Source organism: Thalassophryne amazonica, chromosome 2 (genome assembly GCF_902500255.1).
Source record: "Thalassophryne amazonica chromosome 2, fThaAma1.1, whole genome shotgun sequence".
In the NCBI taxonomy this organism is placed as follows: Eukaryota; Metazoa; Chordata; class Actinopteri; order Batrachoidiformes; family Batrachoididae; genus Thalassophryne; species Thalassophryne amazonica.
The window spans coordinates 40,432,072-40,459,342 of NC_047104.1; the positions used below are offsets into that span (position 1 = coordinate 40,432,072).

The window sequence follows — 27,271 nt, forward strand, 5'->3', positions numbered from 1 at the left end:
ACACATTCACATCTATGGACAATTTAAAGTTTCCAGTTCACCTAACCTGGGTGTTGTTGGATGTGGCAGGACCCCAACGAAAACACAGGGAGGACATACAAACTTCACACAGAAAGGCCACAGGTGGGAATCGATCCCATGACCTTATCGCTGTGAGGCAACTTGTTAGAGACAAAGGCTGATCTGATTCATGTTTAATTTTAATCAAAATAGTTTCAGCAGTAGAGTCATTTTTACAGAATTTGAATGTGTGTTGGTCACAGACCAGTCTCACAACCATATCATGCTATAATTTGTCTGTCAGTCTGTTCGTCTACTTCTCCCAGATGCTTTGTCCTATTTTCATCAAACTTGGTATGTTGGATGAAGGTTAACCCAAGAATTTTCCGAAAAAGAGGTGTTTTGCCAAAGGTCAAGGTCATTGGGGTAATTTTTTTCCTTCATTCCGATTTCCACCAAACAATCCACATTTGTAGGTGGGTTGTGGAATTGCCCAGGTGACAAATTTGTAAAAGGTCAATCATTGAGTTGAAGATCTTTGGGGTCAAAGGTCAAAATTTAAGATTTTCAAACTGATTTGCACCAAACCTGGCACACATATGTAGGGTTTCTGGAATTGTTTACAAGATATGAAATTTACTGAAGGTCAATCACTGGGGTCAAGGTTATTGCTGTCAAAGATCAAAAATTAGGTTTCTTATTCGAATTTGCACAAATTTGGCACACATATGGTGCTGGGTTCTAGAATTGCCATAGGTCAGTCATTGGTGTCAAGGTCATGTCTGTTTGTTGGCCAACCCCTCAGGTCCATTTGCTAATTTCTACCACACTTGGTAAGTCGATGAAGGTTGACCTCACATTGCCCTCACTTTGGCAAAGGTGGATTCCATAATGGCCCTGCCATCCTGGAAAGGTCAGCCAGAGGTCAAACATTTAGGTCAAACATCAAAGTCAAGGTCAGTGGGGTCAAATGTCAGATTGATGTAACCCTGACTTTCGTCATGCACATGGGTAGTATCGTGTTATAATCTGCCGTCAGACTGATCTTGATGGCTGTATTCACATTATCGTGGTGAAACGTTTATGTGCATCTCCTCCATGTGTACATGGGACGTTGCGACAGTCTTGCAAGGAAACTTCATATCGTTTGACCTTGATAAACTGCAAATGCAAAAAAAAGTAGCCAACGGAGGGAGGCTAACGCTAATAATATGGACGTGGGAATTTCTGAGAAATTAGTTTCAAGAATAAAAATCAAAGCTGCATGAAGAAACATCAACTTTCAAATGTAGATGTTCAGTTTGTTATAAAAATAGTTCTGAAGTCTGAAATAAGTGACACTAATTTGCTTGAGCTGAGACATGGCCAATGCTGGCAACCGGTGCAAAGCAAAAGAAAGTATAGTGACACCAACAGTGCTGGGGTGGCAAGGCTCTGCAAGGGTCAGTGTGGCGCAAAACGGCAATATTGTGAACACACCACGAGGTTGAAGGTTGCACCTCAGCACCTGATGATTTCACTGGGACTCATTTGAAGGACACTTTAGCAGAGCAAACACTGCCAGAACCGAGTCTCCACAGCATGAGATGAGAGGCTTTCTGAAGACTTCTCCTCCCTCGTTCCTAAAGCTGGTTCCTGCTCCCCTCTGTCCTGCTCCTTGTCTCCACATTTGGCACTTCCAGGCTACAGTCCTCTGTTTTCACAGAAGACGACAAAGGATTATGGGGAGGAGCCACCTCACTTTCCTGCATATCAGTGAGGGTCATGGGGGTCTGAGAGCCGCTGGATAACACCGGGGCTGAGGCAGTAGACAAGGGTCCCAGAGGGCAGTACCGTCTCAGGGAAACACCCTTCAGGTTCACTGCCAGCTCCAGAACCAGCTTCCTAGAGGTCCGCGAGTGACATGACGGTACAGACCATTCTGGGGATGTAAGAGCCAGTCCAATCTGTGCTGTGGATCCACCTGGACCCAGGCTGGAGGCTTCAGACTGTGGCGCCCTGCTAATACACGTCTGTGGGGACACAGCTGATAGTTCGTCCTCCTCTTCCAGACTGTCCACAGCTGAGGACAGTGGCGACAACAGGCCATCTGACCTTCGGAGCTCCACATCCATAGCTGTAAAGCTGCAGGAGGCCCACGTCTGACTGGCGCCCACGTCACACTCGTTCCTGCCTTCCGGTCTGGTGTGGGACCTCTGCTCTGCACCGATGTCAAAGCTGCGGAGCCCCAGAGTGTTTGAGGTGGGTGCAGGGGATTCAAGCAACGGGGTGTGGCTTCTGATGCGTGTTCCACAGTGAAACCAGCGACTCCACAGATGGCCGAGACGCCGACGAGAGGAGGTGTAGCGCCGCGCTGCGTGACGTCTGATCTGCCGACGCATCACCAACCGCAGGTTCTGTAACATAGAGACCTGAAGGAGGCAGAGAGACAGACAGAATTTGAGAAAAATGCAAATTAGGAAAAAACATGTCTCAAGTCAGGCCTACTTTGTAAAGTGTCCAATGTTTATACGAGCGTACTGTTAGCTCCATATATATTTTAGCACAGCATATTAGGCAATACAGCTCTCCTTGGGTGTAGTTCCACATTTGTGAAAGACCAAAACTATTTGGACAACTGGCTGCGGAACCATTGCACATCTGTGGTTCTGTGAATATGGCACAGCGTGACACCAGTGCATGCTTCCAGACTTGACTTAATGTTTTTTTGCGCCACTATGTAAACAATGTATACAATGACCTTGATACTTGCGCGAAATTTGTGTGTCAAGGTGGCTTTACATTGTAGCAGGGAAACTGAATTAAAGCACACATGAAACAGATGGTTAAGGATTTTAAGGCAAACAAGAACAAACATTTTGGGGGGAGGGGGGGGTGCCAAATAGGCTTGATGTGACTTGAAGACTTGACTTGGCAAGGAGAACTGATTGGGTATGAGGAGACTTAAACTGACACGAACCATTGACATAGGGCAGTGGTTTTCAAACTGATTTTCCTTTATATATCATTGGTTGTCTGGATCTGAAATTTCAGTTAAATATATCATATAGCAGAGAAACACACTGATATTTGAGAAGTGAAATGAAGTTTCTAGTATTTACAGAAAGTGTGCAATAATTATTTAAACAAAACTGGGCAGGTACATAAATTTGGGCACCCTGATTTGAATACATGTAACACTAATTATTGGAACACAAAATTGGTTTGGTAAGCTCACTGACCCTTGACCTCCTTACACAGGTGAATCCAATCATGAGAAAGGGTATTTAAAGTGGCTATTTGCAAATGTTTCTCCTCTTTGCATCTCTTCTAATGAGTGGCAACATGGGAGCCTCTAAACAACTCTCAAATAAACTGAAAACAAAGACTGTTCAACATCATGGTTTAAGGGAAGGATACATAAAGCTATCTCGGAGATTTCAGCTGTCAGTTTCCACTGGAAGGAACATAGTGAGGAAATGGAAGCCCACAGGCACGGTACTAGCTAAGGCCCGAAGTTGCAGGCCAAGAAATATCTCAGATAAGCTGAAGCGAAGGATGGTGAGAACAGTCAAAGTCAACCCACAGACCTGCTCCAAAGACCTACAACATGATCTTGCTGTAGATTGTGTCTCTGTGCATCGTTCAACTATACAGCGGACTTTGCACAAGGAGATGCTGTATGACACTGTAATACAGAGGAAGCCTTTTCTGCATACACACCACAAACAGAGTCGCTTGAGGTATGTTAAAGCACTTTTGGACAAGCCAGCTTCATTTTGGAATAAGGTGCTGTGGACTGATGAAACTAAAATTGAGTTATTTTAACATAACAAGGGGAGGTATACATCACTGAAAAAGAACACAGCATTCCAAGAAAAACTCTTGCTACCTACAGTAAAAGTTGGAGGTGGTTCCATCATGAGTGCAGGTACTGGTAATCTTGTTAAAATTGAGGGTCAGATGGATTCCAGTCAATATCAGCAGATTCTTGAGAACAATGTTCATGAATCAGTGACAAAGTTGAAGTTGCGCCGCGGCTGGATCTTTCAACAAGACAACGACCCTAAACACTGCTCAAAATCTACTAATGCATTCTTGCAGAGGAAAAAGCACAATGTTCTGGAATGGCCAACTCAGTCCCCAGAGCTGAATATTATTGAAAATCTGTGGTGTGATTTTAAGCGGGCTGTCCATGCTCGGAAACCAACAAACCTGAGATGTTTTGTAAAGAAGAATGGTCCAAAATACCTTCAACCAGAATCCAGACTCTCATTCAAAGCTATAGGAAGCATTTAGAATGCTGTTATTTCTGCAAAAGGAGGATCTACTAAATATTGATGTATTTTTTCTGTTGGGGTGCCCAAATTTATGCACCTGCCTAATTTTGTTTAAAGAATTATTGCACACTTTCTGTAAATCCTATGAACTTCATTTCACTTCTCAAATATCAGTGTGTTCATCTGCTATATGATATATTTAACTGAAATTTCTGATCCACACAACCAATGATTTATAAAGGAAAATCGTGAAAATTATCAGGGGTGTCCAAACTTTTGCATACCACTGTAAATGCAGTCCATTTACCATTTATTTACATTTAAAAAAACAAAACAAAAACAAAACAACAAAAAAACCACAGATGTTTAAATGTTTGAAATATGACAAAAGATAAAAATAGAAGAATAGAAACACATTGAAAATGTTTGAAAAGGTTGTAAAATGTGTGAAAGAATAGAAAGTTCTTGTTTAAAATGTTTACAAAGGCACACAAAATGTACACTTTTAAAATGTGTTTAAGATGTGTAAAAGAATAAAAAGAAACACACAAAGATGTTGAAATTGTGTGTATGTGTGTTGATGGGGGGGCGCAGAGCTATTAATTTGTTCTCTGAGGGGGCGGCTCACTCTCCCACACTTTGAAAACCCCTGGCATAGAGTAAAAAGGTATAGCGTCAGCCACCCAGGAATTTCAGTAACGCCATCACAGACAAACCATAAAATTGCTATTTGTCATTTTTATTTTCACTTAACCATTCTTCAAGGATCAGGAATCAAGGTTATTGTTATTTTTGTTGTACAGTCAGAGGTACCAACACAACCAATCAACACACTTTAAAGCAAAGCTTAATTAAAAGGCCACAATAACATTAAAATCACACTAGTTAGAATCAGGGATCAGACCCTTCAGTGCACGGGGATCAGACCCTTCAGTGCACGGGGATCAGACCCTTCAGTGCGCGGGGATCAGACCCTTCAGTGCGCGGGGATCAGACCCTTCAGTGCACGGTGATCAGACCCTTCAGTGCACGGTGATCAGACCCTTCAGTGCGCGGGGATCAGACCCTTCAGTGCGCGGTGATCAGACCCTTCAGTGCGCGGGGATCAGACCCTTCAGTGCGCGGGGATCAGACCCTTCAGTGCGCGGGGATCAGACCCTTCAGTGCGCGGGGATCAGACCCTTCAGTGCGCGGTGATCAGACCCTTCAGTGCACGGGGATCAGACCCTTCAGTGCACGGGGATCAGACCCTTTAGTTGATCAGACCCTTCAGTGCGCGGGGATCAGACCCTTCAGTGCGCGGGGATCAGACCCTTTAGTGGATCAGACCCTTCAGTGCACGGGGATCAGACCCTTCAGTGCACGGGGATCAACTGAGCCAAGTCATGGCACCTATTTTAAGACCATGCAAGCGGTTTTGTGTTTGTTTCTTTTAGAGTTTTGACACAATTAAGACCAAATGTGGTGGAATGGCTGAAGATCAGTTGAGGTCAAAGTAATTTGATTTTGAGAAAAAAAAAAAAAAATCGGTTAAAAGTCAAAGTCACAGGCCAAGGTCAAATACTGTAACCTTATATATATATAGGAGATATTTAAATTGGCTATTCCGATTGATTAAAGATACACCAACAGTTACTAATGAACATGAATATGATGTCTCCTTTCTGTTGGTCACATGAACTTTGAAACTGGGTGACTCTGACACGTCAAACTCAAAATCATACCAGTTTTGCCAAAATTTACAAATCTGTATTTGTGTCCGTTCAGAAGGGTAATCGTTGTGATCAGGTGTGCACTGTACATGTGAATTAACATGTATGTAACAGGTACTTGAAATTAAGCACAATTTATGCTGCTACACCCCCCACACCCCCCTAAAAAAACATAACACAGAGCCACCACTGCTCAAATACTGTCGTGTCCAAATAAATATGGACCTGAGGGTGTTCAGGGTGAATAACGTTACCTGTGTGGGATTGTATGCTGGGAAATCCTCCACAGGAGGGATGAGACCCTGAGCGATCAGCTGGCCGTAAGAGGGAGGAGCCTCTCTATGAACAAACTCCGCCTCCATGCGAGTCATCTGAGTTTCAAAAGCTCTAACACAAAGAGAGCAAGACCAGAATTAAAGGGGAAACAGTGAAGTCAGAAAAGACAAGAGCAGTTCCCACCTGTACTCTCTGCTCCTCAGGGAGTAGAGTTTGAGTGCACAGCCCAGTGCAATGACCAGCAGAAGGCCACACACTAAACTGCCAATCAGAGCAGCTGTAATCACTTTCCTCGGCACTGCTGCCAGACAGTCTTTCTCATCGCTGCCGTCTAAGCAGTCCTCCTGACCGTCGCACCGCCACGCCTCAAAGATGCACAGGTTAGTCCCACAGTGGAAGTTGCCAGGTTGGCAGTCGTGGCAGTTCTTCTCGTCTGATCCATCGGGACACTTCTTCTGGTTGTTGCACCGCTCCGAGGCCGGGTAGCAGGAACCGGTATCGGCCTCGCAGGGAAATTCTCCATCCGGGCACACCGGGCAGGCCTCCTCATCGCGGCCATACGGGCAGTGCCAGTAGCCGTCGCATTGCTGCCGTTCAGAGTAACAACCCTGGTCACTGCCACAGGGGCGTTCCCCTGGGAAACAGTAACCTTTGACCTGTGGAGGCCAGAGAGGGAACATGTCAGAGTCTGGACACGGATGTAGTTCTGTGATGATCAACCAGATGTATTAGGAAGAATAAAGTGAAATCACTGTGGGAGGAATTCTACACCAAAACGTTTAGACAGTTTGTGCAGATCTGGATCTGATAGTTGTTATCTGTCCCCCAAAGGGCTCTTTGTACTGCAGTTGGAACACCCATAATCAGCCACACGGGGACTAAACCACAACACTGGACACAATCTGATCCCTGATAACTGATGAGAGCAATAAAATGTATGTAACATAAGAACATTTGGGCATCGCTGAGGAAAACTACAGCAATAATCTTGTTAATCTTGCAGACATGATTGAGGATTATTTGGTTTGATACAGAGATGAACTATGTGTTTTTCCAGTTTTACAATGAATCAGAGTGAATGACATAATGATGGCCTTTCAGATCATGCATTTTTCTGCATCTGGAAGCAAAGAATGCACATGGGGGGGTTCTACGTCACTGTGTTTTTATTCTGGAGGCTGAACAAGTCGGAAAGTTGGAATGTTTGTGAAGACTCATGTGTTCCCGAAAAAGAGTGAAGTAAAAAGCGAAGCACTCAATCTGCAAATCATAAATACAAGATTAGCAGCAAAAAGCATAAGAAGTAACGGACATCACCCTGCTGAGAGGAGCTTTTTTCAGCGACTGTTCATCAGTGAGTCCAGGCGGTGCTGAAGCAGCCGGAGTATTCGAGTAGACACATTCAGTCTGAAATTCTTCACTTTTGGACATATACACACAACCAGTTTGAGCAATGGGGCTTCTGGACATTTGTCTGAGGTGAGTGAGTAACCTGAAAATAAAATGTGATGTTAATGCACCACTGAACACTAAAGTTAACGTTAGTTTAGCCTTTAGCTGCAGGATGTTGAATCAATCACTCAGCCAAGATGACTGAACGCTTTGCATTTGTAAACTGTTCAATCTGGTTTTATTTTTACAAAATAAATCTTCACACTAGTTTTTTAATTGTTATTGCTGTGATTAGAAGAACGGTCTCAACTTTAAATAACTTGGATTTTTTAGCTATTTAGTAATAAGACCTTAAAGAAAACAGCACAGCACTGTTTCATGTTTCTTTATATTTTAAGAAATATATTTCTTCACTTGTCCCACATCAGGAACATTTCAACATTTGCTGTGCAGAGAACCTTGTAAATACAGATGCACTTCAAAACCTCCAATGATGAAGCTGTAGCTCAAAACCTGAAGCCTAGAAGGAAGAAGAGAACATCTCTGCTCTTCAAAATGAAATGAATGTGTCTCCAAAAACTCCACCAAGAGGTTGAAGTTGTGGAGGGGACCTTCCTCCGGTTAAAGGTCCTGAGGATCCAGTTCACCTGTCATCTCTGAAAACAACACCTGCTGCTAAGTTTCTAAATAAAACAAAGGCTCTTTAAGGAGCAACTATTTTATTATTTGAAAAAGCTATTTTAACATTAAATGAATGAATCATTAAACATGTCCATGAAGTCAAAGTTTAGTCAAAAAGACATTTGCACGGGTAGAAGAAGCCCCGCCCATTTTGTGCATATTTTCAAAGCATTCACCGTCACTAGAATAGTCAAATTCATACATTCAACACAACAGTTCAGTCATAGTTTGAAATACCTATACCCTAGCTACCTTTGACGCACACCAACAGACAGTAGTACATGTTCATACTGTCCAGTATGAACACCCCAACCAAGATTAGCCTGTTAGCCTTAGCTTGTTTGGTAACTATGAGATGGGGAAGTGTTTGGGGTTCATTCATCCCACTCAGGCCATGTCAATCTTACCCACACTCCACCTACAGTAGTGTTCAGAATAATAGTAGTGCTATGTGACTAAAAAGATTAATCCAGGTTTTGAGTATATTTCTTATTGTTACATGGGAAACAAGGTACCAGTAGATTCAGTAGATTCTCACAAATCCAACAAGACCAAGCATTCATGATATGCACATTCTTAAGGCTATGAAACTGGGCTATTAGTAAAAAAAAGTAGAAAAGGGGGTGTTCACAATAATAGTAGCATCTGCTGTTGATGCTACAAACTCAAAACTATTATGTTCAAACTGCTTTTTTGTTGAAACACCCATTTCAAGGGCAGGTCCTCTTCAGCATAAGGCAACATGACCTCTTCAAGTATTCTGACATATCCAAACTGATCCATGATACCTGGTATGCGATATATAGGCCCAACACCATAGTAGGAGAAACATGCCCATATCATGATGCTTGCACCACCATGCTTCACTGTCTTCACTGTGAACTGTGGCTTGAATTCAGAGTTTGGGGGTCGTCTCTCAAACTGTCTGCGGCCCTTGGACCCAAAAAAGAACAATTTTACTCTCATCAGTCCACAAATTATTCCTCCATTTCTCTTTAGGCCAGTTGATGTCTTCTTTGGAAAATTGTAACCTCTTCTACACGTCTTTTATTTAACAGCACTTACAGGTAACTCCAGACTGTCTTTGATCATCCTGGAGCTGATCAATGGGTGAGCCTTTGCCATTCTGGTTATTCTTCTATCCATTTTGATGATTGTTTTCCGTTTTCTTCCATGCATCTCTGGTTGTTTGTCCATTTTAAAGCATTGGAGATCACTGTAGATGAACAGCCTATAATTTTTTGCACCTGCGTATAGGTTTTCCCCTCTCCTATCAACTTTTTAATCAAACTACGCTGTTGTTCTGAACAATGTCTTGAACGTCCCATTTTCCTCAGGCTTTCAAAGAGAAAAGCATGTTCAACAGGTGCTGGCTTCATCCTTATATAGGGGACACCTGATTCACACCTGTTTGTTCCACAAAACTGACGAACTCACTGACTGAATGCCACACTACTATTATTGTGAACACCCCCTTTTCTACTTTTTTTTACTAATAGCCCAATTTCATAGCCTTAAGAGTGTGCATATCATGAATGCTTGGTCTTGTTGGATTTGTGAGAATCTACTGAATCTACTGGTACCTTGTTTCCCATGTAACAATACGAAATATACTCAAAACCTGGATTAATCTTTTTAGTCACATAGCACTACTATTATTCTGAACACTACTGTATTTACTCATTTATGGGATGTAAGGATGTTAAAGTTGGGCACTTCCAAGATGGTGACATTTGAAACTGCACCATTTGAGCTTTAAACACACTCTTAAACAAACAAAAAAAAATTTTCCTACCTGATATGTGGCATTGAATCCATGTCCAGGACTGTGAGGCTGTGCCAAGTACAGCACACTCATCTGTCCGCGGCTCGACTCCAACAATGCCGGGCGCCGGTTGTTATGATATGACAGTACTTGTAAGAGATGCTCTGCCCGCTGCACGAGGCCGTCATAGATGTGCAGCAAGTCTCCAGGCCCCAGCTGTAAGTCCAGCTGCAGCACGATGGGCTTCGGATCCTGAGTGTCCAGCATCCAGGAACACCTCAGCTCTCTCGTGGCACTCCGGTTTGTTCTGAAGAAATCAGGGGAAGCAAAGGAGCCATAGAAGTTCCCCAGATGCTTGCCACAGGTTGTGTCAGGACAGCCGAGCTCGTCCGTGCCATCAGGACAGTCTGCGGCTCTGTTGCAGTGCAGCGAGGCGGGCAGACAGCGGGTGGACTGGGCTTCGGTGCATGGGAAAGAACCAAAGGGGCAGAGACCAGCATGGGCTTGGGTGGGAGGAGGAGAGCAGTTGTGTTCATCACTGGCGTCACCACATTCATCCATGCCATTGCACTTCCATGATCGTGGAAGACACTTCCCATTCCCACACAGGAACTCGTCTGATTGACAGCTGCTCTGACCCAGGCGACCTACAGAGGAAACAAACAGCAGAAACACAGAAGAGATAAAAGTAAAACAAAGTGATGGCAAGATTGTGTTAAACATTACAAGCTTACACAAAACCACACAATGCAAAAGCCAGAAATACTAAATGAGATTACTAGGAAAAAGCCACTCCAATTTCTGACAGAAATCCTGTAGGATTCCTACTGATGATTATCTTATAGTATTCCTAATGAAGAAAATCCTACAGGATTCCATCCAACCATCCATTTTCTGAACTTACTTGTTCAAGTTAAGGGACACAGAGAGGCTGAAGCTATTTCCAGCAGTCTTTGAGTGGGAAACAGGGTACACCCTGGATAGGCCCCTACAAGATCCCTATTGTCCAAAATTTCATAACATTCCTACAGACCAATATTTTATAGGATTCCTATTTATGTCAAGCATATAGAGTTCATATTGACCAAAATCACACAGGATTCCAGTTGTCAAAAACCTGTATGGTTCCTATTAACCAAAATCCTCCAGGATTCCTATTGATAAAAATATTATAGGATTCCTGTTGACCAAAATCCTATAGGATTCATATTGATGAAAGTGATTTGGGATTTATATTGGCCGAAATCCTACAGAATTCCTATTGATGAAAATATTATAGGATTCCTGTTGACCAAAATCCTGTAAGATTTATATATAAGTAAAATCCTACTGATGAAACCATTGTAGGATTCCTGTTGACCAAAATCCTATAGGATTCCTCTTCATTTTGTCAAAAATCCTACAACCCCAATTCCGATAAAGTTGGGACATTGTGTAAAATGTACATAAAACAGAATACAATGATTAGCAAATCCTTGTCAACCTATATTCAATTGAATACACCACAAAGACAAGATATTTAATGTTCAAACTTTATTGTTTTTGTGCAAATATTTGCTCATTTTGAAATGGATGCCTGCAACACGTTTCAAAAAAGCTGGGACAGTGGTATGTTTACCACTGTGTTACATCACCTTTCCTTCTAACAACACTCAGTAAGCGTTTGGGAACTGAGGACACTAATTGTTGAAGCTTTGTAGGTGGAATTCTTTCCCATTCTTGCTTGATGTACGACTTCAGTTGCTCAACAGTGCGGTCTCTGTTGGCGTATTTTGCGCTTCATAATGCACCACACAATGTCCAAGATTTCCAAAAACAATTTGAAATGTGGACTCATCAGACCACACCACACTTTTCCACTTTGCGTCAGTCCATTTCAAATGAGATCGGGTCCAGAGAAGGTGGCGGCGTTTCTGGATGATGTATGGCTTTCACTTTGCATGGTAGTATTTTAACTTGCACTTGTAGATGTACTGACGAACTGTGTTAACTGACAATGGTTTTCTGAAGTGTTCCTGAGCCCACGTGGTAAGATCCTTTACAGAATGATGTCTGTTTTTAATGCTGTAGGACACAACTCTCATGGAGTAAACGCTACTCTACGAGGTTGGAGTTATCAACAAGATGCCGCCCAAATCGAACTACGGAGACTTGAAAGAGTCACTTGACTCCCTGGCTGAGGATGTGTCTGCTGTCAAAACGCAGCAGACACAGCTCTTGGAACCTTTGGAGGAGGTTAAACAGCTGCGCCTCCAGAACGAGGAGAAAAGGCGGCGCATCACAGAGCTGGAGCAGCGAGTGGAGGAACTGGAGCAACATTCCCGTATGAACGACGTGGTCATCTCAGGAATCCAAATCAAGCCGCGCTCGTATGCGCGTGCGGTTGTCGGCGATGGCGAGGAGCCCAGTGAGCAGGAGACGCTCTCTGTGGAGCAACAGGTGGCATCCTACCTCCAGAGTAGAGGGATAGAGCTGGACCTGGAGCACATTGAGGCGTGTCACACACTGAGACAAACCGGAGAGAGACCAACTGTCATCGTAAGATTTGTCAACAGAAGAAACAAAAGGGCACTCTTGAAGCAAAGATTCAAACTAAAAGGAACAAATGTATTCATGAACGATCACTTAACCAAAAAGAATGCTGATATAGCCAAGAAAGCAAGATACCTAAAGAAACAGCAAAGAATCCAGCAAATGTGGGTAACAAATTGTAAGATTCTCATCAAACTGAATGGTACACCAGAAGAAGCAAAAGTTATGGTGGTGAGAAATATAGAAGAACTTGACAAATACAACTGAAAGATAAAGGTAACAACGTGAGACTCTATACACCACCATGAACATTACAACAAACACATCCACACCAAGGAACAACAAAGATACAGATCTGCTACAGAGAATCTTACAATTTAAACAAAAGGAACTGGAAACATTTAAATATACTGAGCACAACACACAAGACCAGGAAAATGAAACTGACCCGGTCAACAACCTTCTTGTTTCAATAAATATGAACTGTGATTACTATACACAAGACCAGTATACAAATGTCATGACTTCGGACGACAAACTGTCAATCATACATTTCAACAGCTGAAGTTTGTACACTAATTTTAACTCTATAAAGGAATATTTGCACCAGTTTATATCACCATTTAGTATTATTGCCATATCAGAATCCTGGTTACAAAAGGAAAAAGGTATTGATTTTGATTTAGATGATTATGAGTTGCATTATGTAAACAGGAAAAACAAAACAGGAGGTGGCGTTGCATTATATATTCATAAAACAATTCAGTTTACGGTTGTAGAAAGTATGTCAGTAACAACAGATGGAGTAATGGAATGTCTGACAGTCGAAATATACAACAAAAAGAGAAAAAACATTATTGTAAGTTGTGTATATCGGTCACCTGGTTCAAGTATTGACATTTTTAATGAACAAATGGAAAAAATGTTTTCGGAAATAAGTACTAAAAACATATTTGTCTGTGGGGATTTTAACATAGATCTTTTGAATCCTGAAAAACAGAAATCAATAGATGCTTTTTCTGACACAATGTATAGTATGTCCCTTTATCCAGCAATTACAAAACCAAGCAGAATAACATCTCACAATGCCACAATAATCTATAATATCTTTAACGAATATTATTGAAAATCAAGTAATAAGTGGCCTGTTCATATGTGATATCACTGATCACTTACCTGTTTTTATTGTTTATGACTGTGACTTTAAAAAATGAAACATGACAGAAGTAGTCCACAAACGAATAAGAACAGAAGAAACAATAAATGCCTTCAACAGCAGTTTAAATACACAAGACTGAAACACAGTCTACAGTGAGTCAGATGTAGATGGTGCATATAGCAATTTCATAGAAATTTTCTGCACGTTGTATAATAAACATTGTCCCCTTAAAGAATACTATAAAACTAAAAGATACAATAAATGTCCTTGGCTAACCAAAGGAATATTAAACGCCTGCAAAAAGAAAAACAGCCTTTATAAAAAATTTATTAATTCAAAAACAAAAGAAGCTGAAATAAGATATAAAGTATATAAAAATAAATTAACAGAAGTCATCCGAATAAGTAAAAAGTTGTACTATAATGAAATTTTACAAAAAAATAAAAACATGATTACAACATGAACAATATAGTAAATGGTTTTAATAAATTTTTTGTACATGTTGGCCCCGACTTGGCTGCTGAAATCCCAAATCCAGGAATTCAGCAGTCCAATGAAACCATAAATAGAAACATATATTCAATTTTTCTTTCAGCAACAAATGAACAGGAAATAAAATACATTGTTAATAAATGCAGAAACAAACTATCTACAGACTGTCACGATATAGACATGGTATTAGTCAAAAAAGTCATAAACAACATCTCAAAACCTCTGACCTATATCTGTAATTTGTCATTCCAAACTGGATGTGTTCCGAAAAAAAATGAAAATTGCAAAAGTTATACCACTGTACAAAAATGACAATAAACATATTTTTACCAATTATAGACCAATTTCTTTACTCCCACAGTTTTCAAAAATCCTAGAAAAATTGTTTGACTCTCGTTTGGAAAAATTCATAGAAAAATATGAGTTAATAAACGAAGGTCAATATGGCTTTAGAAAGAAAAGAACCACTTCAATGGCTATTATTGAGGCAATAGAAGAAATCACTAATGCATTGGACAGAAAAAGATATGCTGCTGGAATATTCATTGATCTTAAAAAAGCATTTGATACAATTAACCATTCAATTTTAATCAACAAATTAGAGAATTATGGTATCAGAGGAGTCACAGGAAATTGGATAAAAAGTTATCTTACAGATAGGGTCCAATACGTGAAAATGGGAAATTACAAATCCGAATGTCTTGCCGTTGCTTGTGGTGTCCCCCAGGGGGCAGTGTTGGGTCCCAAATTGTTTAATATGTACATTAACAACATTTTTAATGCATCTAGATCACTGAAACTAATATTATTTGCTGATGATACAAATATATTCTACAGTAGTGACAATTATAATGAACTTATAAATACTGTAAATGACGAACTAAGTAAAATTAAAAAATGGATGGACAGTAACAAATTATCATTAAATTTAAATAAAACAAAAGCAATGATATTTGGTAATTATAAGATTAAATCTAATTTACAAATAAGCATAGACGGTGTCCAAATTGAAAATTTAGCTGAAAACAAATTTTTAGGAGTAATAACAGACAGTAAATTAACATGGAAAGTCCACATCAGACACATAAAAAGGAAAATTTCAAAAAGCCTCTCTATTATGAATAAGGTAAAGCAATTTCTTGATCATAATGCACTCCGTACATTATAGTGCTCCTTAGTTCTCCCATACTTAACATACTGTGTTGAAGTGTGGGGTAACAATTATCAATGTTCAATACAACCACTATTTATATTACAAAAACGAGCAATAAGGATCATACATAGAGCTGGATTTTTAGAACATAGCAATAATCTTTTTATGCAATCAAAATTACTTAAATTTCATGATCTTGTAAAATATTCTACATTACAGATTCTATTCAAGGTATTTAATAAGTCACTGCCAAGTAACATTCAAAAGTTCTTCTCAGTCAAAGAGTGTGCTCATAATCTTAGAGGTTTTGCTAAATTCACATTATTAAAAGTTAGAACAACCCAAAAAAAATTTTGTGTGTCTGTATGTGGAGCAAAGTTATGGAATGGTTTGGATGTCAAACTCAAGCAATGCCAAAATATTCATGAATTCAAGTCACATTATAAACAGAGGGTCTGGGATCGGTATAGAATGATTGAGACTCTTTACATTCATGGCTCATGGCTCTGTATCACAATTGTTGGTTTGTGCATTATATGTTTCTTTCCTTCATATGTTTGGTTCTTTATCGTAATTGGTATTGTTGCTCTCTTATCATTGTTGGTATGTCTTTTATATGTTTGTTTCCTTACCGTAACTGGTATTGTTGCGAAGGCCAGAGGTACAGCTATTCTGGTTGATAAAAAATATTCCATTTGTTCCCTCTACTGTTGTATTAGATAAAAATGGTCGGTTTGTAACAGTGTCTTGCAAACTGCAATAAGATTGTGACCTTGGCTAAACTTTATGTGCCTAATTTTGATTATGTACAATTCTTTCGCATCCTGTTTTCACAGCTCCTGGACTTAAATACCCATTCTTTAATTCTTGGAGGTGACGTTAATTTGTATATAGATGTGGTATTAGACTGCTCATCCTCCAAACCTGCTACTCTTAACAAATCTGCAACCTATGTTAAATCTTTCCTTGAGGATTACAGCCTCACAGATCTTTGGCAGAGGTTATCCTTTCTTTTCTCATGTACACCATGCTTATACCAGAATAGATTTTTTTATTGATAATTTATTGATTAGTCATATTAGTTTTTGCAGCTATGAAAGTATTACAATTTCTGATCATGCCCCCTTTGTACTGAAACGGTTGCCCTCCAATACTTTTGGAGGGCACTGTAGTTTCATCTTTACTGCTTAATAGGTATATTTTCAGTAAAAGAAATTATGTAAGAGTTGGACAACAGATATCCTGCTTACCTCTGATGTAAGAGAGCCGAAAGCCCTGAGCTTGACCGGAACTGTTGGCAGCAGAATGGAATAAAAGCCAAATATGCCCCCTGGTGGAGATGAAGGGAGGAGGTAGTGTAGAACCGCAGAGCCTGGATTCTCCATTCCACATAGGGGTCAGCAAAAGCCAGTCTCCCATACATCCTGCTGACTCTGCGATGTCAAAGCTATGGAAGCTATCAGAGAAGATACAATAATGCGTGAGCAAAAGTGGAACATTGTGATTTCTGCTAGTTTCAGGTGATGGGAGATGACAGTTCTACATGTTTAGTAAAAGCTGTAGGAACTGCTGTTGCACATGTTTCATAGGACCTGTTGAGGAGTATGATTGAGCTCAGCTTGGTGGCCCATGTTGTGTTTGATCTTTGTGCTGATTTGGCCAAATGCATCATGCATTTGGCCAAAACCTTGCAATGTCTCTGAAGGACAGTCATATTAACTCTGGTAGAATGGATGTAAAATTCTGTTTTATGGTAGCATCTGTGGATTTTTTTTTTTTTTTAATTCTTAATGAGTCACTAGCGTGTTGCCTGTGGGGATCCACGGGCTCTAGACTGGGTAGCGTTTATAAAATAGATAGATGACATTTTTCAAGGGTGGTAAGGGTGGTAAGTCTAGAATGTTTTTAGAACCTTAGACCTCAAGAGTTTTTAGAAGAAGAACTCAACCCTTTTATTTCCTGTTCATAACATATTTTTGAATGATAATTTGCTGTCTTAATGTATTTATAAAGTGTTTAGGTTCTTTTTATCATACACACACTATTATTATTATCAGTATTATTATCAGTATTATAATTATTATTCTATTTTAACTTCTATTTTGTCATTTGATTTTTAAATGGACCACAATGGAAATAAGTGTTTTCACTTTCTTGTGTCATCCATGCATTTTTAATGTATTTACAATTATATTATGTACTTACGTTGAACTTACGAAATAAAATCACACACGCATCACCCTAGCAGCTGACTTAGAACTGGTGCAGACCAGGGGAATCCGACTGTTTAATTAAAACATTTACCAAACCCAACCAAACACCTTTAATATATTCATGATTTACTGCCCCCTGCTGGAATGGCATGTGAGTCCAGAATGTAATTATCAATGTCCATTGTTCAGTGTTGTTAGCTAATATCCGTAGTTTCTCCAAAAATATTAGTCCTATTAATGTTGTGTTTTGGTGGCGTTCATCCTTGACCAAAATACATAAGCATACCAAACAGTAAATGTCAGCTCTCCCCAGTTTGACCGTGATCAAAGTTACACACATACACACACACACGCACGCACGCACAGCTTTTTGTCTTTTCTGCATTCCGCTACAAGCAGGTGCTGCTGTTTTTAAACACCCACAAACGCACTACAGTTCTCACTCATGGCAACATGGCACTTAACTAAACTGACTAAAGCAACTGAACTACAAAAACAGAATAAATCAATAACACTAACAACACAGTTAAACTAACATGAACCACAATAACATTTAAAACCCCAAAACCCTGAACTCCCATGGTGCATTGCAGCACAACAACCAATGTTCACTGTTGTTAGCTAAAATAGTACTAGTCCTATCAACTTTCCGTTTTTGTAGCATTCATCCTTGGCCCAAAATACATAAGCATACCAAACAGCAAATGGCAGCTCTCCTCGGTTTTTCTGTGATCAAAGTTCTACACACACACACACACACACACACACACACACACACACACACACACACACACACACACACACACACACACACACACACACACACACACACACACACACACACACACGGAGAGGTTCTTGTCTTTTCCACATTCTACCGCAAGCAGGTGCTTCTACTTTTAGACACAGACAGAGATGTGGCGGAAGACATCAAACGTAAAACACATTTCGCTCATGGTACCAGCAAAAAGACACTTAACTCACTCATGGCAACAGCAACATGACACTTAGCTAAACTGACTAAATGACCTGAACTACAAAACACAATAAAACAATAACACTAACAACATTGTTAAACTAATATGAACCACAATAGCAACATTTAAAACCCCAAAACCCTGAACTCCCATGGTACATGGGAGTCCATGGGAGTTGTGTTCATGTTGGCGATCCTCCTGTCCTGTGCACCAATAGCATTTCTTGTATATTTGTCCGTGAATTGTTCTGTAATTTATGTTTTGTAGCATGGCCCAAGCAGAGGGTCACCCCTTTGAGTCTGGTCTGCTTGAGGTTTCTTCCTCAGAGGGAGTTTTTCCTTACCACTGTTGCTCTGGGGGTTGGTAAGGTTAGACCTTACCTGTGTGAAGCGCTTTGAGTCAACTCTGTTGTGATTTGGCGCTATATCAATGAAAATTGAAATTACATTGCAACACAACAGCCATTGTTTACTTGTTAGCTGAAATCACTAATTTCTCAAAAAATATTTGTCCTATCAACTTTCTATTTTTGCAGTGTTTATCCTTGACCCAAAATACATAAGCATACGAAACGGCAAATGTCAGCTCTCCCTGGTTTCTCCGTAATAGAAGCCATACACATGTATGCACACAGAGGCCACATGGCTATTATAATATAGAATTTGTATTCTATATTAGAACTGCATTACAGCACAACATAAAACATAAAGAATTTCCTTACAAAATGAGATTTTAAATGTATTTTCTTGTCAGAACAGACATAATTTGACAATTTGACAGCCGGCTGCTTTTCAGCTCACAAGCCAAACTGACAGAATGAATACACGCTGCCCCCTCATTGGCATAAACTCTCACTGTTAATTCTCAGCAATCAATGTGGCATTTCAATTGCAGTTCTTATTTGGAATTCCACAATTTTCTCACATTCGAGATGATTTAGGACCACGAATGTTGTGAAGGTGGAGCATATCTGTGTGTGGTTCTACCTGATGGTAATGACCTCTCCCTGGCTTCCCTGGATATGCCAGCTGCAGTTGATCCCAGGGTGGTAGTTTAAAGGCCATGACGGAGTGTAGATCACACCCCTCCGCTCAGTATGAACCTCCACCCGTTCACTGCAAGCTGCTGGAAAACACAGACACAGATGGAGACATGCATATTAGTGTGCATATGCACAAAAACGGACAAATCAACACATTATTACCCTGAGCAGCCCACACTCTGTATGTTCGAAACCTCCTGACTGCACAGGAGATGGGGCCACTGTCTGTGTGCCATTCGTTGAGAGCTGAGGTGCATAAACACAAAGATCGTAAAATCTTATTACCCTCAGCAGCCCAGCTTCTGTACTTTTGAAGGAGGTGAGGCCATTCTGCCTCTGTGACCTGTGTCCAACTCAGTGACAGCTGTAAGAAACTACAGAGAACAATTCCTATAAATTACAATTTCCATTTCAAAATAATTGCCACTGCAGTTTAGAATTCTGTAAATGCCAAAATACAGGATGGCCCAATAAAATGTTACCACTTTTTTAATTCATACAATTTCCAAAATAACAAAGATTTCTTTTTCATTTTCAGGAATATCAACAAGACCAACATCTGTCACCAAATTTGGAGAATTCTTCTTGAGATGTGTGACAATGTCATCACAAACGTCAATGTGTGTGTTGCAGCTGTAATCCAAAGAAGAGGAGCGTGGACTGAACATGTCATCAACTACTGAACTGTGCGGAAAACAAGAGACAAAGTGGGAAACCTTTGGTATCAAATGTTAATTTGATGCTTCTGTTACAAGTCTATAAATAAAGTTCTCATTTCAAAAACTGGTGTACGATCAAAAGTGGTAACGTTTTAGCCAGGCGCTATGTTAACCAATTCTGGATTGAAATTTGCAAAGACATCCAAACATCAGAAGATACGGGAAACATGAGAAAGATGTGTGACGAATCAAGAAGGCCCTGGAATGTGCACCAACCAAGACAGCATCCCTCAAGTCCAAGACAGGAGACCTCATCTCAGACCCTGCAAAGAAAATGTAGCGCTGGGTTGAGCACTACCTGGATGTATATGGAACAGAAAACACTGTCACAGAGCAAGCCATGTACTCCAAACCACAACTGCCTACACTGGAAGACCTAAACTGTGAGCCAACTGAAGAGGAGCTCAACAAGGCCCTCAAACAGCTGGCCAGTGGCAAAGCAGCGGGTAGCGATGGCATTCCCCCAGAGGTCATAAAGTGCGAATCCTCAGTCCTGTTAGAACCACTGACTAACCTTCTAAAGTTATGCTGGAAGGTAGGTTTAGTACCACAGGAAATGCAGGACTCAAACTGCATCAACCTGTACAAAAACAAGGGTGACCAAAGCTGCTGTGACTACTACCGAGGGATATCACTGCTAGTCGTTGCAGGAAAAGTGTTTGCCAGAGTAGTACTCTCTTAACTTCAAAAGCTTGCAGCTAGAGTCTACCCAGAATCTCAGTGTGGTTTTAGAGCTGGCTGCTCAACAACTGACATGGTCTTCTCCTTATGGCAAGTGCAGGAGAAGCATAGGGAGCAGCATAGATCCCTCTATATAGCCTTTATCGATCTGACCAAGGCGTTTGATTTTGTCAGCAGAGGAGGCCTCTTCAGGACTTTGTACAGGATAGGATGTCCCCCAAAGCTTCTCAGTGTTCTGCAATCATTTCACGAGGACAAGGAATGCACCACTGTAGCTGATGGAAGCAGATTCAAACCATTCACCATTACCAGCAGTGTTAAACAGGGATGTGTCCAAGCCCCAATACTCTTCAGGATATTTTTCTCATGTGTACTGTACCATGCGTTCTATGACCACTCTGAAGGCATCAACCTACACACAAGGTCTGATGGCAAGATGTTCAACAAGGCCAGACTTAGGGCCAAGACTAGAGTATGTTGTGTTTTAATACATGAGTTGCTATTCGCTGATGATGCTGCCCTTGTGACACACAGCGAGCAGGACCTACCATACTGACTGATGGAGCACCATACGTTGTGGATAGCTTTACCTATCTGGATTTAAAAGTAAGCTGCAATGTATCTCTCGACTTAGAGCTGAACACTCGCATTGCGAGCGTGGACAAACTGTAAACTCACAACAAACACCAAGATCCGTATCTATGAAGCATGCATACTGAGCACCTTACTCTACGGCAGCGAAACCTGGGCCACATACGCATCACAAGAAGATCGTTTCAACAGCTTCCACCTACGCTGCCTCAGATGCAGCCTGAAGATAAAGTGGCAGGACAGAGTCACAAACAATGAAGTGCTAGAGAAGGCCAAGTCCGTTAGCATACATACACTGCTTTCTAAGCGCAGACTGAGATGGTTGGGGCACATGAACAGAATGGCTGATGGCAGGATCCCCAAGGACCTCCTCTACGGAGAACTGGCAGAGGGGAGGTGTACGATCGGCAGACCGCGCCTCAGGTTCAAGGACGTCTGTAAAAGAGATATGAAATTTGCTGGAATAGACTGGGAGACCTGGCAACAGATGGCACCCAACCGGATCACCTGACATCATGTGACATCAACTGGAATAAAACATGCCGAGCTACAAAGAAGAACTTGCAGTGAAGACAAAGAGGCCAAGAAGGAAAAGAAATTGTCCAAACTAGGAGCACAGACCATCATCTATCGAGACAGAAGGAGCCAACAATATATCTTCTTCTTCTTTGTCTTTCGGCTGTTCCCGTTAGGGGTCGCCACAGCAGATCAATCGTTTCCATCTCACCCTGTCCTCTGTATCTTCCTCTGTCACACCAACCACCTTCATGTCCTCTCTATATATCATATTTAATTTTTTGTGGTGGGTGTATAAGATGTCTTTTTTGTGTTATATACAGTAGCGCTGCGGGAGCACCCCCAATTTCGTTGTCTCCCCAATACAATGACAATAAAGACTATTATGTCATTTCAAAAAGTTTACCAAAAGTAAATTGCCCATAGATGGCAATAAGTACAAAACCACACTAAAATGCACAAAATGCAACATAAAATAAATGCTGTGCATTTTGTGTCGCTCACTCCCCCAGTAAACTAATCCATGAAAAAAAAAAAAAAATCCATAAGTATTTCAACATTTAATACACTAAATTACATTTTTCCAGGAATTTCAACTTCTTTGAATGTCAGACTGAACTCACCTTTTGTCTCCTGCAGCTGGCAACATAGTTGCTAATAATTATTCCTGAGCTTTGCAAAGTGCTAAACTCCCCAACGGCGCTTCATTATTTTACCCAGTGACACTTTGACATGTAGGCATGAGAACCTGGGAATCAAACCAACATCCCTTTGGTTAGCAAACTTCTGCTCCTGAGCTCCAGCTGCTTCAGCACATCTGGGCAGCATCACATTTTTGCTACTTAAAATAAGCCCTGTGACCCTTAACTGGAGTAAGCCGGTATAGAAAATGGGTGGATGGATGTTAAAATAGAGTGTAACAAACTTTTAGTTAAGCCAAGACTCAGTCGTCTTGGTGCCGGCAGTGACTGTCCAGCATCATAACACAGCAGAGCGTCCACCAGCTTCCTGCTGAGTGTCAGTCGGCTGAAGGTGGAAGCGTTTAGAGCTCGGTGATGGATATCGACTGTCTGAGCGTTCAAACACACCAGCTGCACTCAACAGTCAGAGTGTGATGTCACTGCCACACCCTTCTGCACACATGCCGCTGCTTCGGCCGCGGCTTTCTTCCACAGTTTATTTTTGATCATTAGTGACAGGATCAAAGGTGATCTTATGTCAGAGTGACAATGCCTCAGGGACCCTCAGCGGACACAGACAGCACCTTTAATGACACGCAAAGCCTCAAAAGCGTTTATCAGTGTAGCATTTACAGGATTAAAATAGAGGAAAATTATGAAAAAAAAAAGACATTGCACAAAACCAGCAATGATCATGTAAAAGTCATTATTTACTGATGTCACATTTGTTTCTATTCAATTTGCAACAAACTGTAGAAGCTTGTTTTTACTTTGAAGTTGAGAGAGAGAGAGAGAGAGAGAGAGAGAGAGAGACTGACTGCATGCAGTGAGGCAGTGATGTAATCCTGAGAGCAGCATCTGTGTTGCCAGGTCTGTTTATTATAAGCAACTTGAATCAGTTTTTTTATACATATTATGTATGACTCAGAGATGTCGCCCCCCCCCCTTTTCCAAAACGCTTTCTTCATTTGTGCAACATGATCCAAATACCAATCATCAAAAATCAATATGAATGGTTAAATATCTTCTCCCGCTGTTACATCACAGAGGAACATAAACATCATTCTTAATACAAAGTTTCATTGTGAATAAGGGTTGTGGCTGAATTACCGCTTCAGTATTACGATTTTTAAAATACATTCATGAAATTAACACATGGGCCACCATGACTTTGTGGGGGGAAATATTTAAAAGATGCAAAAATATATGAGGCTGCCTCAACTTCATTGATTTCTGCAAATGTAAAATTCCTAAAGTGAATACCAAATAATAATAATCATAATAACATTATGATTATTATTATATGAAGAATGATAATAAAATGGGAGGAGACGGTGGCTTAGTGGTTAGCACTGTTGTCTCACAGCAAGAAGGTTGTGGGTTTGCGTTCCCCTGCGGGTCCTTTCTGTGTGGAGTTTGCATGTTCTCCCCGTGTTTGTGTGGGTTCCCTCTGGGTGCACCGGCTTCCTGCAGGTTAGGTGAATTGGAAACTTTAAATTGACCGTAGGTGTGAATGTGTTTGTTTGTCTGTCTGTATGTGGCCCTGCGTCCCGCCTCATGCCCCATGATTGCTGGGATAGGCTCCAGCCTCCTGTGAACCTCGATTGGAGTAAGTGGAAAGAAACTGAATTTCAAGAAAGGAAGAGTTGGTAAAATTTTGGCTGTGACCTTAAACTGTTTCATTTTGTCTCTTTCCTTGTCAATGTGAAAGAAAATTTCCTTTGAACTCTTCTCTGTCTGGACTCTTACATCTATGACATCACAAAGATATGTAATCTTTGGCCATGTGAACAATAAGCTCAAAGGATGTAATCTGTTTTTTTTTTTAAAGGTGTCCAACATCTTTGTTCTACTACTACTATTATGTTTTATTAATTTTTATTTTCATGTTTTAAATTATTATTGTGCATGTTCCTGTTATGTTCTTTTTCTTTTTTGATTACTATGTTTTTTTATGTACGCTGGAAATATTTGAGCCACTGTCAATTTTCAGGTTTTCCCACCAACACTTCAAATGTGAGAGACAGAATCTAAAAAAAAAACAAAACACAACAAAAAAACAGAAAATCACATTGTATGATTTTTAAATAATTAATTTGCATTTTATTGCATAAAATAAGTACTTGAACACCTACCAACCAGCAAGAATTCTGTTCTCACACCTATTTTTTAATTAATTGCACCTGTTTGAACTCGTTACCTGTGAAAAAGGCACCTGTCCACACCGGTATACAATTTTGTCCACACTGTCTAAGGACATCAGGGACAAAATTGTAGACCTGCACAAGGCTGGGATGGGCTACAGGACAAGAGGCAAGCAGCTTGGTGAGAAGGCAACAACTGTTGGCGCAATTAATATAAAATGGAAGAAACACAAGATGACTGTCAATCTTCCTCGGTCTGGGACTCCATGCAAGATCTCACCTTGTGTGGTAAGGATGATTCTGAGAAAGCCCAGAACTACACGGGAGGACCTGGTCAATGACCTGAAGAGAGCTGGGACCACAGCTGCAAAGATTATCATGGTTTAAAATCCTGCAAGACACACAAGGTCCCCCTGCTCACATGAGCACATGTCCAGGCCCGTTTGAAGTTCGCCAATGACATTCTCCTCTGTATGATCCAGAGGAGGCACTGGAGAAGGTCACATGATCAGATGAGACCAAAATAGAGCTTTTTGGCATCAACCTCACTCGCTGTGTTGAGAGGATGAGAACAACCCCAAGAAAACCATCCCAACTGTGAAGCATGGGGGTGGAAACATCATACTCTGGGGGTGCTCTTCTGCAAAGGGGACAGGACGACTGCACCGTACTGAAGGCAAGATGGATGGGGTCAAGCATTGGGAGATTTTGGCAAACAACCTCCTTCCTTCAGTAAGAGCATTGAAGATGGGTCGTGACTGGGTCTTCCAGCATGACAATGACCCCAAAATCAGCCAGGGCAACTAAGGAGGGGCTCCGTAAGAAGCATTTCAAGGTCCTGGAGTGGCCAAGCCAGTATCCAGACCTGAACCCAAAAGAAAATCTTTGGTGGGAGCTGAAATTCAAAACCTGAAAGATCTGGAGAAGATCCCTGCTGCAGTGTGGAAACATGGTCAAGAACTACAGGAAACATCTGACCTCTGTAACTGCAAACAAAGGTTTCTGTACCAAATATTAAGGTCTATAGTTCTATGGTATTAAATACTTATTTCATGCAACAAAATGCAAATTAATTATTTAAAAATCATACAATGTGATTTTCTGTCTCTCACAGTTGAAGTGTACCTAAGATAAAAATTGCAGACCTCTCCATCCTTTGTAGGTGGGAAAACTTGCTAAATCAACAGCCTCACTGTATGGTGTTTTATTGGATTTTATTGCTTTTTATTCTGTATTTATGGGAGGAAAAACTGTTGGTTTGCATATAAATATGATGCAGATTAGATTTGCCTTCTGTATAGGATTTTTTTCATATTGACAAAACCAGCATCTTATCACAGTCACATGATCTCCCTTACCAAAAAGTAGTATATGCAAGTATGTTTCAAGTATACTTCTAGTTTACTTTTTATATACTTATCAGTACTATTTTTTGGTAAGGGCTCCTGAGCAACCCATCTTAATAAATGCTAACAAAAATAAAATAAAATAAAATAAGGACATGCCATCTGGCTTAATGTTATGATTTTTTTAAAAATATTAAGACTGTTTTGGAATTCACATAAATAATCCATAGGTAGTGTGGTCCAAAACCGTCTCCTTAATATACTGAAATAAATATTGTTTATCCTTCATGGTGGTTCCTATGGTGCGCGTTGCATTGTGGGAGGCTGAATCCAGCCAAGTACACTCTGTGTGACAGTCTAATAAAAAAAAAAATACAAATACCAGAACGAATTTGTAAAACTGATAAATTACAGACACTGATGCTTGTTTTGCTTTGTTTTGTTTTTTCAGCGAAATCTGGCAACAACCTGACATTTGTGAAAGAGCATCCATGTTTCCACACCGACACTGATCATCTGTCCACCACAGATCAATAACCGCACAGGTCTCTGCAGAATATCATCACACTCACAGTCACAACACGAAAACACTAATCACACACACAAAGCATCACAAACTGCGGGGGCTTTTAATGTGCAGACAAAGCTGTGAAAACCGTGAGGAACGTAAACGCAACACGGCTGTGGTTGTTTTATTGTGACATCACACGGACACGAGCAGGATTTTGTCTTTTCGGGTTGAAGTTGGAGGTTTGCTTTCTTACCAGCACAGAGCAGAGCGCAGCGGAACAGCAGGCCCGTCACTCCCATGATGCCCCACTCTTACGTCGGACACAGTCTGGTCCACATCTGGACCATCTACTTGCAGCTCAGCCGCACCGCGAAACCACAAAAGTCCCAGATGTGAAGCTGCACACCGTTCTTTCCAGCGACAACAATCT

The 27,271-nt window shown here is 40.8% G+C and overlaps 1 protein-coding gene across 2 annotated transcripts; it reads right to left on the reverse strand.

Moving 5' to 3' along the window:
- Positions 1-92: 92 nt before the first annotated feature.
- Positions 93-27,271, reverse strand: lrp3 (low density lipoprotein receptor-related protein 3). Of its 2 annotated transcripts, none has more exons than XM_034185303.1 (7): positions 27,095-27,271; positions 19,598-19,733; positions 16,672-16,877; positions 10,116-10,732; positions 6,431-6,903; positions 6,226-6,358; positions 93-2,411 (listed from the first exon to the last, which is right to left on the reverse strand). In XM_034185303.1, the coding sequence occupies exons 1-7, from the start codon at positions 27,138-27,140 to the stop codon at positions 1,623-1,625; spliced, it is 2,400 nt and encodes a 799-aa protein (XP_034041194.1). In that variant the 5' UTR covers positions 27,141-27,271; the 3' UTR covers positions 93-1,622. The 2 variants fall into 2 exon arrangements, with proteins under 2 accessions (XP_034041194.1, XP_034041184.1); XM_034185293.1 differs by having other exon boundaries at positions 19,598-19,736.